The sequence below is a fragment of the Columba livia genome, chromosome 15, assembly GCF_036013475.1.
Source record: "Columba livia isolate bColLiv1 breed racing homer chromosome 15, bColLiv1.pat.W.v2, whole genome shotgun sequence".
In the NCBI taxonomy this organism is placed as follows: domain Eukaryota; kingdom Metazoa; phylum Chordata; class Aves; order Columbiformes; family Columbidae; genus Columba; species Columba livia.
The window spans coordinates 8,775,576-8,789,731 of record NC_088616.1 but is presented as its reverse complement, the minus strand read 5'-3'; the positions used below and the strand labels follow the sequence as shown (position 1 = coordinate 8,789,731).

At 50.4% G+C, this 14,156-nt stretch overlaps 1 protein-coding gene across 9 annotated transcripts in view; it reads right to left on the bottom strand.

Moving 5' to 3' along the window:
* The window catches only part of LOC102083672 (ankyrin repeat and fibronectin type-III domain-containing protein 1), a 223,968-nt gene that overhangs the window by 183,966 nt on the left and 25,846 nt on the right, over positions 1 to 14,156 (bottom strand). For 2 of the 9 annotated variants that reach the window (XM_065031020.1, XM_065031021.1), the window contains exon 1: positions 5,524 to 5,705. The exons of 5 other annotated variants lie outside the window; for them this stretch is intronic. In XM_065031020.1, coding sequence (XP_064887092.1) covers positions 5,524 to 5,690 — 167 coding nt within the window. In that variant the 5' untranslated portion in view covers positions 5,691 to 5,705. Of the gene's footprint in view, positions 1 to 5,523; positions 5,706 to 10,318; positions 10,444 to 12,409; positions 12,429 to 14,156 lie in introns of those variants that run through there. 2 more of the 9 variants (XM_065031025.1, XM_021291847.2) reach the window with 2 other exon arrangements.

Below are 14,156 nucleotides of genomic sequence, written 5' to 3'. Positions count from 1 at the left end.
ACATACTCTCCTATTTAAAACATTACATTGCAAAGTTGTACAAGAGCTCCAAAGTCTCAAGTCATTCAGGTCTTCAGGATGCTAAAATAATTTTGTAAGCATCTCTTCTACAGCTGGACCAGAAAACAGTATCAGAGTGACATGGTGCTTCATACAGAGATCATGCAAAGCGAAAATATAAAACCCCATTAGTGACCCCTTTTCCAAGTGACAAAAGCACAGAAACAGTCACTTAGGACCACTCTCAGCACACCATTGCGCAGGGCATTCCGTGCATAAAAGCTTCCATTTAAGAAATGTGCCATCGGAAGAAGGGGGTTCGGGCCACCACTGCCCTGGATCCAGCCCAAGGCAGCCGCTGTAGCACCCAGGGACAGGCCGGCCATGGGCAGCACAGGCAGGACCTTTCCCCCATCCCCTTGAGAGATACCACCACAGCTGGGCACCTCTCTGCTCCCAGCCCCACCAGAGCACCCAACACCTCCAGCCATCACGTCAAGGGGACACACAAAGATACAGCAACAGAACAACTGTACTTACTGCAAAACAAACTTCAGCCTGGAGGCACCTCCCAGGAAGCCTGACGAGCATTGCTACTAGCATTTTGATGACACCAAGCAGTGCTGAGTACAGCCCCCCTTCTGCAGGCAGCCCCAGCAGCACTGAACACCCACACACTACAGTCCCTTTCCAGGCACTGGTGGCATTTGCCAACAGCATGTTGTGACAGCTCAGGTGGCCAGCACCCAGGTGTGTGGCACTGGGCTCCCTTCCTCATGTGACACACCAGCTGTGCGACACTTGAACTTGGCTTCTTGGGTGCTGGTAAAGCCTCAAACCTGCCCCAGCAATTCGTCCACCCCTCCCCAGCACACAGGAACCCCGGCCAGCTCATGCCACAAGTCCCTCCTCAGCTTCCCCTGCACTCAGCTGCCTGGAGCACCCTCACAGCCCATCTCGGTGTGCACCCACAGCAACGCCAAGTCTGGGGGGCTGGAGGGAACAAAAGAGTGTGAAACAGAAGAGACAAATACGCATTGCTTCTAAAACCAGTTTTGGGTCAGAGAACTTTTCAACAAGACTAACAGTAGCAAATATAAGACTTTTTTTGCCTTTGTGCCATCCCTGCAACATAAGTAGCTATGCCTGTGCTATGTGCAAACACAAGGCCACGGTAGCACAGACTGTAGGTTCTTGCTGTTTCCCACAGCCCTGGAGAAACATGGCCCAAGACTTATGGAGATCAACTTCTCAAAACAGTGCAGCCCTGGGACTAACACACATTTATCAGCAGAGCTGTGAAGCCCTATGGAAATGCTACATCTTAATACAGCTGTAATGAAAAGCAGAGTATATGAGAAGCTCTATAATTTCAGTCTAACTAGGTACTTTGCTTTAATTGTCAGTTATATTGCATTACATACAAATTTCAGTGCCAATATCTAGCATAAACCAGCCAACATCCATTTACTAATTTGCCTTGCATATTGCTGCATTAGAACTCATTTAGCACAATTACTCTAATTCCAGCAGCAAATCCAGATGTGCTGCCAAAGTTACAGTTAAAACATCCTTTTATATACTCACTAAGAGGAAAAAAAAAAAAAAATTGAGAAAATGGTTTGTTGAGTTGGAAAGGACTGATGAAAGTATGAAACGTCAACTATGACATGATGGGAAGAACCACAACGAAAAGGAGAAGCAAAGATAGAATAATTTGAGGACATTTGGAGCTGTTAGGCATATCTGGTGGGCAAGGGGTGCTGCCTCCAACATACCATGCCCATACGTATGGCTGTGCCCCACACCACTGGAGATCCACCCAAAACTCACTTGATTCTTTCATGCAAAACCCTCAAACTCTGCCCAATGGGGCAAACACAGCATATGCCATCCCCACATCCTTAACTAGCCTGGGAACAGAGACAGCTCAGCACTAAGGCAGTTGTTCTCTTCCCCTAAAAACCAGCCCCAGCAAAACCCTGAGCAAAAATTGGAAAACTTAATAACATGATGAATTTCAGAAAATGGAAAGGAGAATAATTCTTGCAATTACAGCCCAGCAAACTTCCTCAGTCTTTAGAAAAAATAATAATCAATATGGAGCGAGCAGTCCTCAGGCTGGGAGAATCACAAGTCTATAATCAATCCAGCTGCCCACATCTATGAAGAGCTACCTGCGCCTGTCTGGCTCTCTGATGAGGAGCAGCCTCCTCCTAAGCCTGACTCTCTCTCCACTGTCAGACCTACGGGTGTTGTTACAAGGGTTTCCTTAGCAGCACGCAATCCCTAATGCACCCCATCTCCTTCCCCCCTCCCAAAAGGTACCAGGACTCACAGTGGTCTGGTCAGAGAAAGCCCAGGCTAGATTGGGCCTGGCTGACAGCCTGTGGTGCAAAGACATCCCAGCTGCACAGTTTTCACCTAGTGCTGTGCTCTCCCCGCTCTGACACTGCATACCCCAGGGTGGCTGCTCACCATGCCTCTGTGGCTTCCTTCACCCTGGCCGCTTTGCTTGCTGATTGGTAAAACATCTGCAGCTGATGGATGCCACCCAAGCCAAAGCCAGGCAGCAGAGTGACCCCTCATAGGGCTCACCAGGGCAAGGAGGCTGCATGTAACAGCCACAGGCAAAAATTCTATTAACTGCCAGGCAAGGGAGGTCACCTTTGTATGTGCCAGAACAAGCCTCTGACCTGCTCCCTTTAAGCACTCTGCACCGGCTGCTTTGAAATGAATTATGGATAAATGCAAAAACCCCTCTGGGAAATTACTCATCTGTGACCTCGAGCTTCCCTCCAACCTGTATGAACTCCTTCCACTGATCCTAGAGACGCAGCAGCATGGTCTGGAGTGGCTCCCCTTCCCAGGGCTTCATGACAAAACTGGCACAGACCTTTGTACACCAGCCCAGAGCTCAGGGGTCTGCTCGGTGGGGACGCTGCTCAGCTCCATATCCAGCACTGCCCAGGAACAGACGGTGCTCGGATCCCACAGGGATTTGCATCCTCCATACTCCCCAAATAAGTGCTGCACCCCTGCGGGGAGCACAAGGCCAACCAGGCCAGGCACTTGTCCCAGAGCAGCACAGTCAACAGCAGCAGCTACAGCCCAAGGGTCTAACCACAGACACCCACACGCACCAGGGAACGACATTTCCACTTCCAGCGTTTTTCTTCTCTCACCCAGTAATTATCCCATTTCGGCATCAAAATAGAGTCTATTAAAAATCTCAGCTTCTTTCCCAAACAATAGATTAACATAATCCTCTTACAACACAGAGCTGGCCATGCCTGTTGCAGTTTATGATTGCAAACTTTCAAGCCTGGAGTCAAATTTTAACTTTTCATGTCAAAACTCTGAACAGCACAATCATCAGACAGACAGGGCATGTTGGATTTACTGAGCATAACACTTTCCATTTAAATTAAGACGAAAGATTTCCCCCAGGTTATAGCAATTTAATTAAAACAAAGTAAAAACAAACCTCTAAAACTTCCAAAATGTTAGTTGTAAAATTAAAACCTCTAGGACTGGCAGAGTACAGAACCCAAATAACACCCAAGAGAAAACAAATACTTCAACTTACTTCAGTAAAATAAAAAGACTGACAAACCAGATCACATAATATCCTTCACAATATAAGCAAAAATATTGAAAGCCCCCATTGGGCAGATGAAAGACAATTACACAGATGGTCAACACTACCAAAGTGAGAAGTTGCATAAACTCCTCACTAGAGATGATCACAGTCAAACAGCTCCAAGTCATTGCTCAGGTCCTCGCCATATCGGTAGTCATGAAAGACCTCTAATCAAAGAGCCACTCAGGGGACAAACATCAGCTCTTCAAGCCCTGGGACCACAGAGACACCTGCACTCCCTGGAAGCTGGTGGGATTAGCTGTGGCTCCATGGGGCAGATGCACACCGGGCTCCTGGGAAGTCCCCAACTTGCAGAACAAGCCATTGTGCTGCAGGTGGGTCTGCACAAGCCCCGAGGAACCTCACTGCTTCCCAACCTCTCTTCCACACACATTGTGCTCATGCTGTTAACACAGGGTCCAAACTCAACACTTCAACCTTGTATGGTGTGACCAAGGTTTCAACTGCTTAGGAAAAATGAGGAAAACGGGGAGGGAAACCCTGCCAGCATCCCATACTCTCTGCCCACATCAGCTCTTCCCAGCTGGTGCCCTGTTCCTACCTTCACCTTGTTGCCATTGCCATCAGTGAATGCTGCCATGCTACTGGTGGCAGAGGGAAAGGAAACACTGAGGAGGTTTCCGGGCTCTCACTCACCTGGGGACAGAAATCATAACCTTTGGAACTGAAAACTCAAAACACCATCAGCAGAAATGTGTCATGTAGCCCTGGGATGAGTCAGCTGAGCTGGTCTGGTACGAACCAAAAAATAACCCAGTCCACCCACACTGCCTCAATACTCAGTAATGGGGTGAGCTGACTCATCCATGGCCACGCAACCACTGGACCTGATATGAGGACAGCAGATGGAGGTGGCTCAGTCTGGGGGTGTGGGGTCTGAATCTTCCTCTAGCACCCATCAGACAATGTGCAATGGAAAGCTGTGGCCTGAAGGAAGAGCTGTGGGGGGACACCACACCAGCCCTTGCAAAGCATCCCAGGGTCCTGCCAGAGCCTGGACCCCACAAGAAAAGGCAGCGTAACTACTGCATATGCAGCATGACTAGATAACGAAGTACATTAAAAACAAACATTTAAGGGCTAATTTGCCACAGGATTTAGCTAATGGTGTTTCTGCCAAACAGACAGGGTCAACAATCCACTGGATTTGTACCATAATTCACCACTCTCCCCCAAACAGACTGTTAAGCAACACCTTTTACAAACACCCCACTGGGATCAGTCAAGCTGGGCTTCCACACCAGGGTAGCTCAGGGGAAAGCCAGTGAGCAGAGCACATTGCCTGCAGTGGGGAGGAAAGCACCACAAATACACCCCACACAGCAGCAAAGGCCCCCAAACCGTCAACCCCACAACATCAACACATTTAGAAAAACAACTCACAGCAAGTGCTCTGCATAGCCAGTGCCAGAAAAAATACCTTTCGCTTAAAAGATAAAGCAATTTAGAAATCAAAACTTCTTCACCAGTTACCAGCCACCAAGGGAGAAGAGATGGTGGGGCACAAGGCACTGAGGTCAGTGGTTCTTCATGTCAAATATTTAAACAGCATAAGGCTGTCTGACAGAACAGGTTATAATAAGTACTACATCTCTGTGTACTGCTGCCACACATCAACATATACACACACAGGTCATCTTTAACTACAACACCAAGCAGCCTTCAGAGTAGCACATCCCTTAACACCTCGAAGAGGGTAAAAAAGCTTGAAGTCTACTGTGGAGATGTTTGTTCATCACATTTCTGTGAACCTTATCTTGGCCACAGTGTGACCCTCTGCAAGAGCAGAGACACAGCAGACACCATCACACCTCAGCCATGTTTCCCCGCACCCAGGGCAGGACACAGCAGCACGTTACCTGCGGGGCTGAGCAGCTTCACCTTCCCATCCAGCAACGGGCAGTGGCCAGGAAGCCTCTGCTGGCACCTCCGGCAGGTCTGCAAGCTGTGTCACAGCCTTCCAAACACCATTGTGCCCCAACTGACGTGTCTGCTTCACCCTGGGCAGGGCTGTGGGATCTCTCATTGCCCAATGCTTGCGAGAGCAAAAGGTAGGAGTCACAGGGAACATCATGACAGCACAATGGCAAACCCAAGCTCCCTGCTTCCTTCTCAGGCCCAAGTCCCCTGACCCCAGACAGAACTGCAGATGAACTAACTGGGGCAGAGACCAGTCCCTTCAGCCGCAGACCCCAGGGAATTGCCTCAGACGTCATCATCGCCAGGCTGCGGGAGTCAGGCAGAGCTCAGCGGTGCAGTTCAGCATTGTGCAATCCCCCCAAAAATCAGGATATGCCTCATTCCACAGGCAGGAGACAAAACTAAGGGTACTGCTTCCCCTCCCACGTGGGTCTCAAGGAGGTTACCTGGGCTACTCCTCTGCAGCATAGTTATCCCAGGCCCCAGCTGCTCCTCACCTCTGGGACAGGCTGCCACTGCTTTGAGGGCACAGGAGAGGTTTCCCCAGCTGTCACAACTCATCAGGAAATGAGGAAACACAAGAAAAAGAGGGGAAAAAGGAAGATTGTATCTTACTCCACGCTGCCACCGTCTCTCCTGAAGCCGCTACTTTGGTCCCCAGCTCATAGGCAGCAGCTCTCAGCACTCTGAACCAACCCTTTTGTCACACTATGGTCACATCTGCTGTCAGACTCTAAAACCCACCTCAGCCTCCACTTCCAGTGAAGGAGCAAGTGCCTCTGTCAGCCCTCAAGCCACCATGCACAAGTGTGCCAGCTGGTGCCTGGGGCACACAGGGAAAACCCCTCACTCCCCACATCCCCAAAGGAAATTCTGGAGAAAAAAAGTCACAACTCCACCAAACCCAGGAGCCCTCATCCTTCTCTTTATCATCTTCCTAAAGCACCTGCAGTCTGATCACGGCAGCCTTTCACCAACACAAAAAGCCAAAACCGAAGCCAGGTAGGCACAGTTTAAGAGCTAAAGTTGATCGGTTTCCTGGCACAGTGTGGTCTCACGTGGCTTGTCTCCACTGCTGCCATGGCAGCTCTGCCCTCAGCTGGGGTGCAGGCAGCATCACCATGGCACAGCAGCTTTAGGATGCTCAGCAGACCCCTGGGGCTTCTTTGCATCAGCTGCTGCAGAGCACAGACAGAGCAGGGCCACACAGTACAGACATGAGTACCCACCACAGCCATGGGCCATCCCACGTCACTCTGCAGCATTCAATCCGCAAGAAATAATCTGGTACTTTTTCACTCCAGTATCCTCAGGGTGATAATTCCAACTCAGCTGAGCATTTCCAGCCATCAGTTTTTCAAACAAAGCCAAATTTATCCTCCATTGTCAGTGAAACACATGCTCCCCTCTGCTACAGGTACCATGGCAGGACCAGGCGCTGCAGCGGTACCTGACAAGTCATGCCTTAGGCCCCCTGGCTGGCTCCACCAAGAGATTTGGCTATGGAGTGAGATGGGGCTGGCAAGGTCAAGGGCTGTTTTTTTGCTTGGTGCTTGCAGCAGAGTGTCCCACCAGTTGCTGCTGTGAACAATCTCCCTGCCAGGCTGGGTAGGCTTTGGAAAAGCTGCACACAGCCCATGGGGTGACCAGGCAGGAACAACGTTGAACAGGGCAAACCCCCCAGTCCCCACACCAGCAGGTAAAAGCAGGAATGATGCACAAAGGCAGGATCCTCTCACCCTGCAGCAGGGACAGTCACCAAGCCAAAACAACCCACATCCTCCCCAGTACAAACAGCTTGAGATCTCTCCTGCCATCCCCCAGGGATGCAGAGCAGGCACTCTACATATGCTTGCGTGGGGAAGGGGAGCAGGGAAATCAGGTAACATACTTACACTCATTCAGAAAAATGCATTTTAAAGGGTCACTGCATCTAGTGCATGAGTCAGGAAGAGTTTGAAACAAGCAATGAAGGTAGGAAGTACCAGAGGACATCAAACAGGCCATGTCTTCACTGCACACATCTCTTGGCAGGCCAATATCAGCCAAGATACACAGATATGTGAGCTGCGATCAGAGCAGCCAGACTTGTGAAAGTCTCATGGATGAATGCACTTGTAACAGCACAAGAAGCCCCACAGGGCTGAGGAATAAGATTAACCGATAATAGGGCAGCTGTGGCAATTTGAGCAGCTTCCACATTACAGTCACTTCATCAGCCCAGAGCACTGGAGTAAGGCTGGCTGCACCAAGTATTGCCAGTGGGGCTGATGTGCTGCATCAGGGATCACTGCTTGTGAGGCTTGGTCACAGCACAGAGCTCTCCGAATCAACCCGAGAAGAAGGCAGTCTGAGTTCAGCCCTGGAGCAGGATAAGTGACAGGGCTCTTCTGGCCTTGGGCTAGGTCCTGACATTCCAAGAGCCCAGCCACATAGAGATGCTGAGAACTAAGACTTTTCAAGGCACCAAGATACAAACAAAGGAGGATAACATAAAAATAAAAAAGTTAAAAATAAAACAAAGATACAAACCATCATCCTTATCAACAAACAGGCTTCAAGCAGAACCACAGCCACAGGAGCTAAGCTCTCCAAGTCTATGCTTAATGTATCTGAAGATGTCCCAGCTGCCCCTCAATACCCTCTTCTCATGTAAGCTGCATCCCATGGTTGAACTCAGTCCAATTTGCAGATGTGTCTTTGTTATCTGCCTACTATTTGCAGAGGAACAGAAAGGGACATTATACCATATTAAGGTACACCCCAGGCACTAGCTTCAAGCCTTTGATTTACACTTTTACAGGTCGCTGTCTGTAAATGTATATCAAAGGCAATTGCCAGCACAGTCAACAACTGCACTGGTGGTTGAGCATGAAAAATGAATGAGGCTTTCGTCCTAAATTACTCCCACCTTGCAGAGAAGGCTGTGAGGACAGAAAACAAGGGAGAGGAAGGAAGAAAAGGTCAGAGCAAGCAAGGGCCCACAGCACAGAACAACATAAAAGTCGATTCAGCAACAGCAGGACGGGGCAGTGCAAGCAGAACCAGCACAGCCCTCTCCCTCCCCTGCCCCAGCTGGGCCTGCCCAGGGAGCAAGGAGGGCAGCATCAGGCTCAGCAACACACCAGATTTTTAAAAGGCTTTTTATAAATAAATATATATATATATATATGTCCAAAATGAGAGTCAGCAACCCTGAAACTCAAGAAAAAGGGGCAAGCAGGGATTTTTTGATGGGAAGGAATAGGGCTGTTTGCAGCAGTCCTGCAACACCACATTTCCATTTCTGTGCAGTTTATTTCATGCTGCACAGACCTCAGCAGATGTGACCTGAGTGCACACAGCAAGGAGAGGAACCTGCCATCCCTGACACACAGTGGATGTGACTTTACAGGAAAGGATGGGGAGAAAGCAGAGGAGGAACACAGCCCCTTGCCACTCCAGCCCCTCTCCAAAGCCTCTGACTGCTCCAGCTACTCCAAAGGGCAAAGCCTCTGGAGTAGCATTAGAGCTGTGTAAGAGATCAACAGCAAATGCACAGGGTCCGAGCGTGCTCTCTTAGCAGCTTGCTGGATTAAAGATTTAATGCAATGCATCCCTCTGGAAGACATTATACAGGCTATTAAGAAAGATGCGCCTCTGATCTGATGAAATCCAGCAATCATTGCAGCAATATGTGCAAACTAAATAGGCTCTGTAGAGCAAAGGGAAAGCTGCAGTTGCTCTCATGAGTCCTTTCTGGATAGAGGAACCAATGGGTAAAGCAGCAGCTCTATTAGCAGTACAGCAAATGTGCAGACACAGCCGTACCATGCCTGTGGAGAGCAAGATGCTGTTTCCTGATGGCATCCAGGGGCTCACGAGGCTGCTGGAACACGGCAAACAGCCCTGCGCCAGGATCAGCAGGAGACCTTTGACAAGGACTTGCTTTCCAGAAAAGAGTGAGGGACATGTCAGTCCCCCTGAGGTGGCAGCACCTTGGCACTTTAGAATCCTAAATATTAGCTAGTGCTTCTCCTGATATACAAGCAGGAATTATCCCCAGCTCCCTCACCCATGTGTGACAGGACCAGAGGATCACAGGCTCCCACAGCACCAGGACATCATATGCTAAAGAATGTATTACTTCATGGAGATAACCACAGGTTAATACAGCATTATTCAGAGTGCAGCAAAGTACCTCTTTCTAAGCTGCAGTGTTATGCTGCAGGCAGCAGCACTGGTTACATCAAGTTCAGCTCCAGCCTTCCCTCAGACTGTTCAGCAGCTTCACCATGACACAGCCCAACCAGTAAAACATCCACCTTGACCAAAGAAAAGAAATGCAGGGAAAGCACTCACATAGCAGAGCTCAGATTAGTATCCACAGAGCCCTTCTGTATAGCAAAACCATCCATGCAGCAAGATACACCTGCAGATAACATTCCCAAGGAACCTGAGTTGAGACCCCTGAATTTGTACAGTGGGGACCCTGGATACACAGGGAGTTCCCAGGTCCCAAGTGTGACCCACACACTGGCCTCAGAAGGGCAGCCTGGCGCTGCTGTGCTGCTCTCCCGACTCACAGCTGCCAATTCCCGCTCCTTTTGGAAGGAACCCCTTGGTTTGGACGCTGTGCCAGGCTCCACAGAGATCCAGGTGCCTTCACAAACATGCAAGACAGGCAACATGCACACCCCCATGAAGCTCCACCACCACCCCCCGGCAAGCACGGACATGCATGGGATCACACACCTCGAAGAAAGCTGTTTGAAGTCACTTTCCCCAACACCTTCACTGCCATGGTGCCTTGCTCTCTGGAAAGGTCGTTCAACAGTCTCGGGCTGGCTCTGGGGACATCTCATGCAGCCAAGGGCTGCTCTGCAGTGTCAGCCCCTGTCATCTGCTACTGGGCTGGACTCCATTCCATAAACGCAGCCTAGCAGCCTGGCATGTGCATTGTGACATACACAGAGTTCTGCACTAAATCAGAACTGTTTCCATGACAGTCCTGCCTGCTGACCTAGGACAGAGGTGTTGCACCAGCACAGCCCTGCTTCATGGACTGACCTTCACTCATTCTGCCCCCGCTGCCCTCTCCAGATCTTCCCATTGCAGGGTGAAGCTGAGCTCCTCACATACTCTCACAACGGTTCCTCACTCCCTTTAAACCCACCACAGCTCAGGAGCTTGTGTAGAAGCTCCTGCAGGATCCAGCTGAAGATGGATTAACAGAAGGAAATAAAAGCTAAAATTCATAGCTACTCTGATCAAAGCAAGGATACCCATAGATTTCCAAACTCCAATGGTGAGAACAATTGGAAAACAAATGCCTGTGGACCATCTGAGAAGACACCTTAGTTTGAAACACCAACTCTTGCAGTCTGTGCAGGAGACACAGGCAGGCTGTGCAGCCTCGCACTTGAGCCAAACCTTTGGGGGACTGGGTTGACAGCAGTTGCTCACCAATATCCCCCTGGTTTTTCCACCTGGCAACTGCCAAACCCTCAGGGGGCTGCTGCAGGCAGAGCACTCCTCAGCTCCTGTGTTCTGCTGCAAGCACCAGCCGCAGCTCTGGCAGTGAAATGCCCTCTCCAAAGCCACGGTGCCTGTGTTGCCACACGGCGTTCTGCCCACACGCCCTGTGAAAATGGCCAGTTTTGGGGGTGAACTTCAGCAGCCAGGTCACTGCAGAACAGCAAGCCAGCGCCAGCAGCTGCACACTTCTGCTCTGCTCATGGTATTTATTAGCTGAACGCGTCAGCTTGAACACTAGTGCTTTTTTGGCAGCTCCCTTCAGTCTGCAAGTGAGTGTGCAGACCGATCCCACGGCTCAGCTGGTAAGCAGCTATTTACAGGTTATTAATGAAATCATTTACTGGTTATTGCAATGATTCTGCCAAAACATAAGCAAAAAGCAGTATGGTTACTACCAGCAAACCTGCCAGGTCACAACAGGCCAGGCAAACAAAGGTTCAGGTATTGCCTTCTAAAAAGCTGTTTCACAGGACCTTGTTTGGTGGCTCAGGCTCCTCCTGGCAGAGCTGCACCTGCCATAGGTATGAAGGTATCCAGGACAAATGCTGCCACCTGCCAAAACCTCGTATGCAGAAGAGCAGCAGCAGAATCCCACTGCGTGAGCACTCTCCTAAGGAACACGCATTCCTTCCAGGCGCTTTATGGCAGAGCTTCAGCCAGTTCAGCAAGGCTGTGAGTCACAACCCCATCTTCCCAGAACGGCAGCAAGGGCCCAGGCATCCAAGTAAACTCACAGCAATCCAGTCTGGCTTCAAAAGCACCAACTGCACCACCTCACATACACATGCTGCTACTGCTGACAGCCTCTTAACCACGTTTCTGCCCCAAGCACCATAGGGAAAGCAGAGGAGTACACGAAGGAAAAGGAACTGCCAACCTGCCCTTACTTAGTTGTTAAACAGGGAATCTGCTTTCACCAGTGCCTATGGAGATCAAAGAAATATATTCCTTTATATTCTCTCCAGGGCACATAGCCATTTGCAAACTGAAAAATAGTTGCTGTCACTGCACATCTGAGGAATTATTCTGAGCACATCAGCGTGGCTTTAAAGGAACAAGGACTCCCCAAACTGCAGCTTGTTACACGCTCCCTCCAAAGCAGCCCTGGAACAGGCCAGTGAGCAGGATGCAGGTACAGATGCAGGGGGGGCCAGCAGCATCCCACCCACAGACACAGCAGCCCAAGGGGCCCCCAAGCCCCAGCACTGTCACCAGGTCTCTGCAGATCTACTACTGACAGCCCTTCCCTGGCAGACACCAGAGACCCAGGGCCTCTGCGCAAGCCCTGGCCAAGGCAGGGACGCTCACCTCGAGGAGGAAGGCTGAGTAACAGCATGGCCGACACGGGATATCAGTCACAGGGACTTCTAGGGAGGAAGAACAGCAGCATATGTTAGAAAAATGTCATTGAAGACCGTGAGGCCAGAATTTGGTTTCCTACTTAAAGTGAAAGCAAGCAAAGAACCAGAGAGCAATACATAGAAATGCATTGTAATGTGCATCCTGACAGTGACCTGTGCAGATGTGAGCAGCACTGCAGCAGGGGGGGACCCTGGGGACGGGTCCCGTGGGCACCTGCCTCGCCTGCAGAGTTGGGAGCAGACATTACCCTCCCCATCCCCACTGAATAATTAATCCTCCAGAAATTAGTCAAGTCTTTAACTAAGCCAAGTCAGCAAACAGAGCGAGGAATTTCTAGGTCAGAATTATGAGATGGGTTGTGGTGGGGGGAGGAAAGAAAAAAAAAAATTAAAAAATAAACCTTAGGGCTCTGTCTCCAGTTCCCAGGGATTAACACCTGGCATTGCCTCACTCAGCCAGGGCCAGCACCTCCGAAACAAGAGCTTGGATGAGAATCACACCTCATCATCCTGACAAGGGCTGACACCTCAGCTGCCTTCTGACATCGCCAAAGAGCAAATTTCTGCCCAAAGCATCTCCCTCCATCTCCCACAGCTGATTTTCCAAAGCAGAGAAGAAAGCACCTTATGACAATCATATTCGTTATGTCCCTCTCACTTCAATGCCTTTGATGTCTTAACTGCCATGTTCTGCAGAGCGTTGTTTTTCCCCTTCCCAAAGCTGTAACCCAGGGAGGATGCATACAGGAAAAACCCCAAGAGCATCACATTTCACAGCACCAGCTAGCAGGAGCAACCCTCCATGAAGCCCCTTCTCTTGTGGTACCATCTATTGCAGTGCCTGACAGCCAAGAGACAGCAGAATCCTCCCCCTGCTCTAAGAAGTCGGACACCAGGAGGCGGCTCCTGCAGGAGCAAGGGGACCATCGAGGACAGACAGGCAGCAAGACAGGACTCAGCACAACAGCTCTGTGCCACAGGGGCACTGCCCAGCTCCTGGGGGTGCTGGGGACCCAGAGCAGCCCCAGGCAGCAGCAAGGCAGCAGGGGGGACACAGCACAAACACTCTGCCTGCCCCCCGAGCACCGTGGGGGCAGCCACAAACAATCCCAGCATTGAGAGGCCGCACACCCCAGCCCATCTGCGGCTCCATGAGCCTGTGGCAGACAAAGCCAACGTTAGCCGATGGCGAGCCCTGCCAAGCAGGGGAAACAAACCAGCCTTTGTATCTGCAAAGGCAAAGTTAGCTTTGGGGAAAAGACTAGATAGCTCAACAACTGGAGTCTGTGCTTTGGCTGCTTTTCACATGGAGGTTTCTAATCCACGTGCAGATGACAGCAGAAGCCTCCAACGCTCGCTTTATCTTGCCTGCCCTGCTCATGAGAAGAGCTGGGGGTCCCACTGCAGGTCCTCCCTCATGTAAGGACCTTCAGCACACAGCACCAATCCATGAACACACACTCATAGCAACAGAAAGACTGAGCCAAGGGAGGTTTGACCCCTCCCAGTTAAATCCATTTATCATGTTTTTCTTTTGCCTACCAGAGAGCTGGGGGTTCAAAAGCATTCCTTCCCAGGGGTAAGCCAAGCAAAGCCTGCACTTCTGCCCTTGGACCTGGCCCATCCTATCCCTTCTCACCGCTTGAACTTGGATGTCTGTGCCAGCAATGATTTCCACATGCAGGAAAACCCCC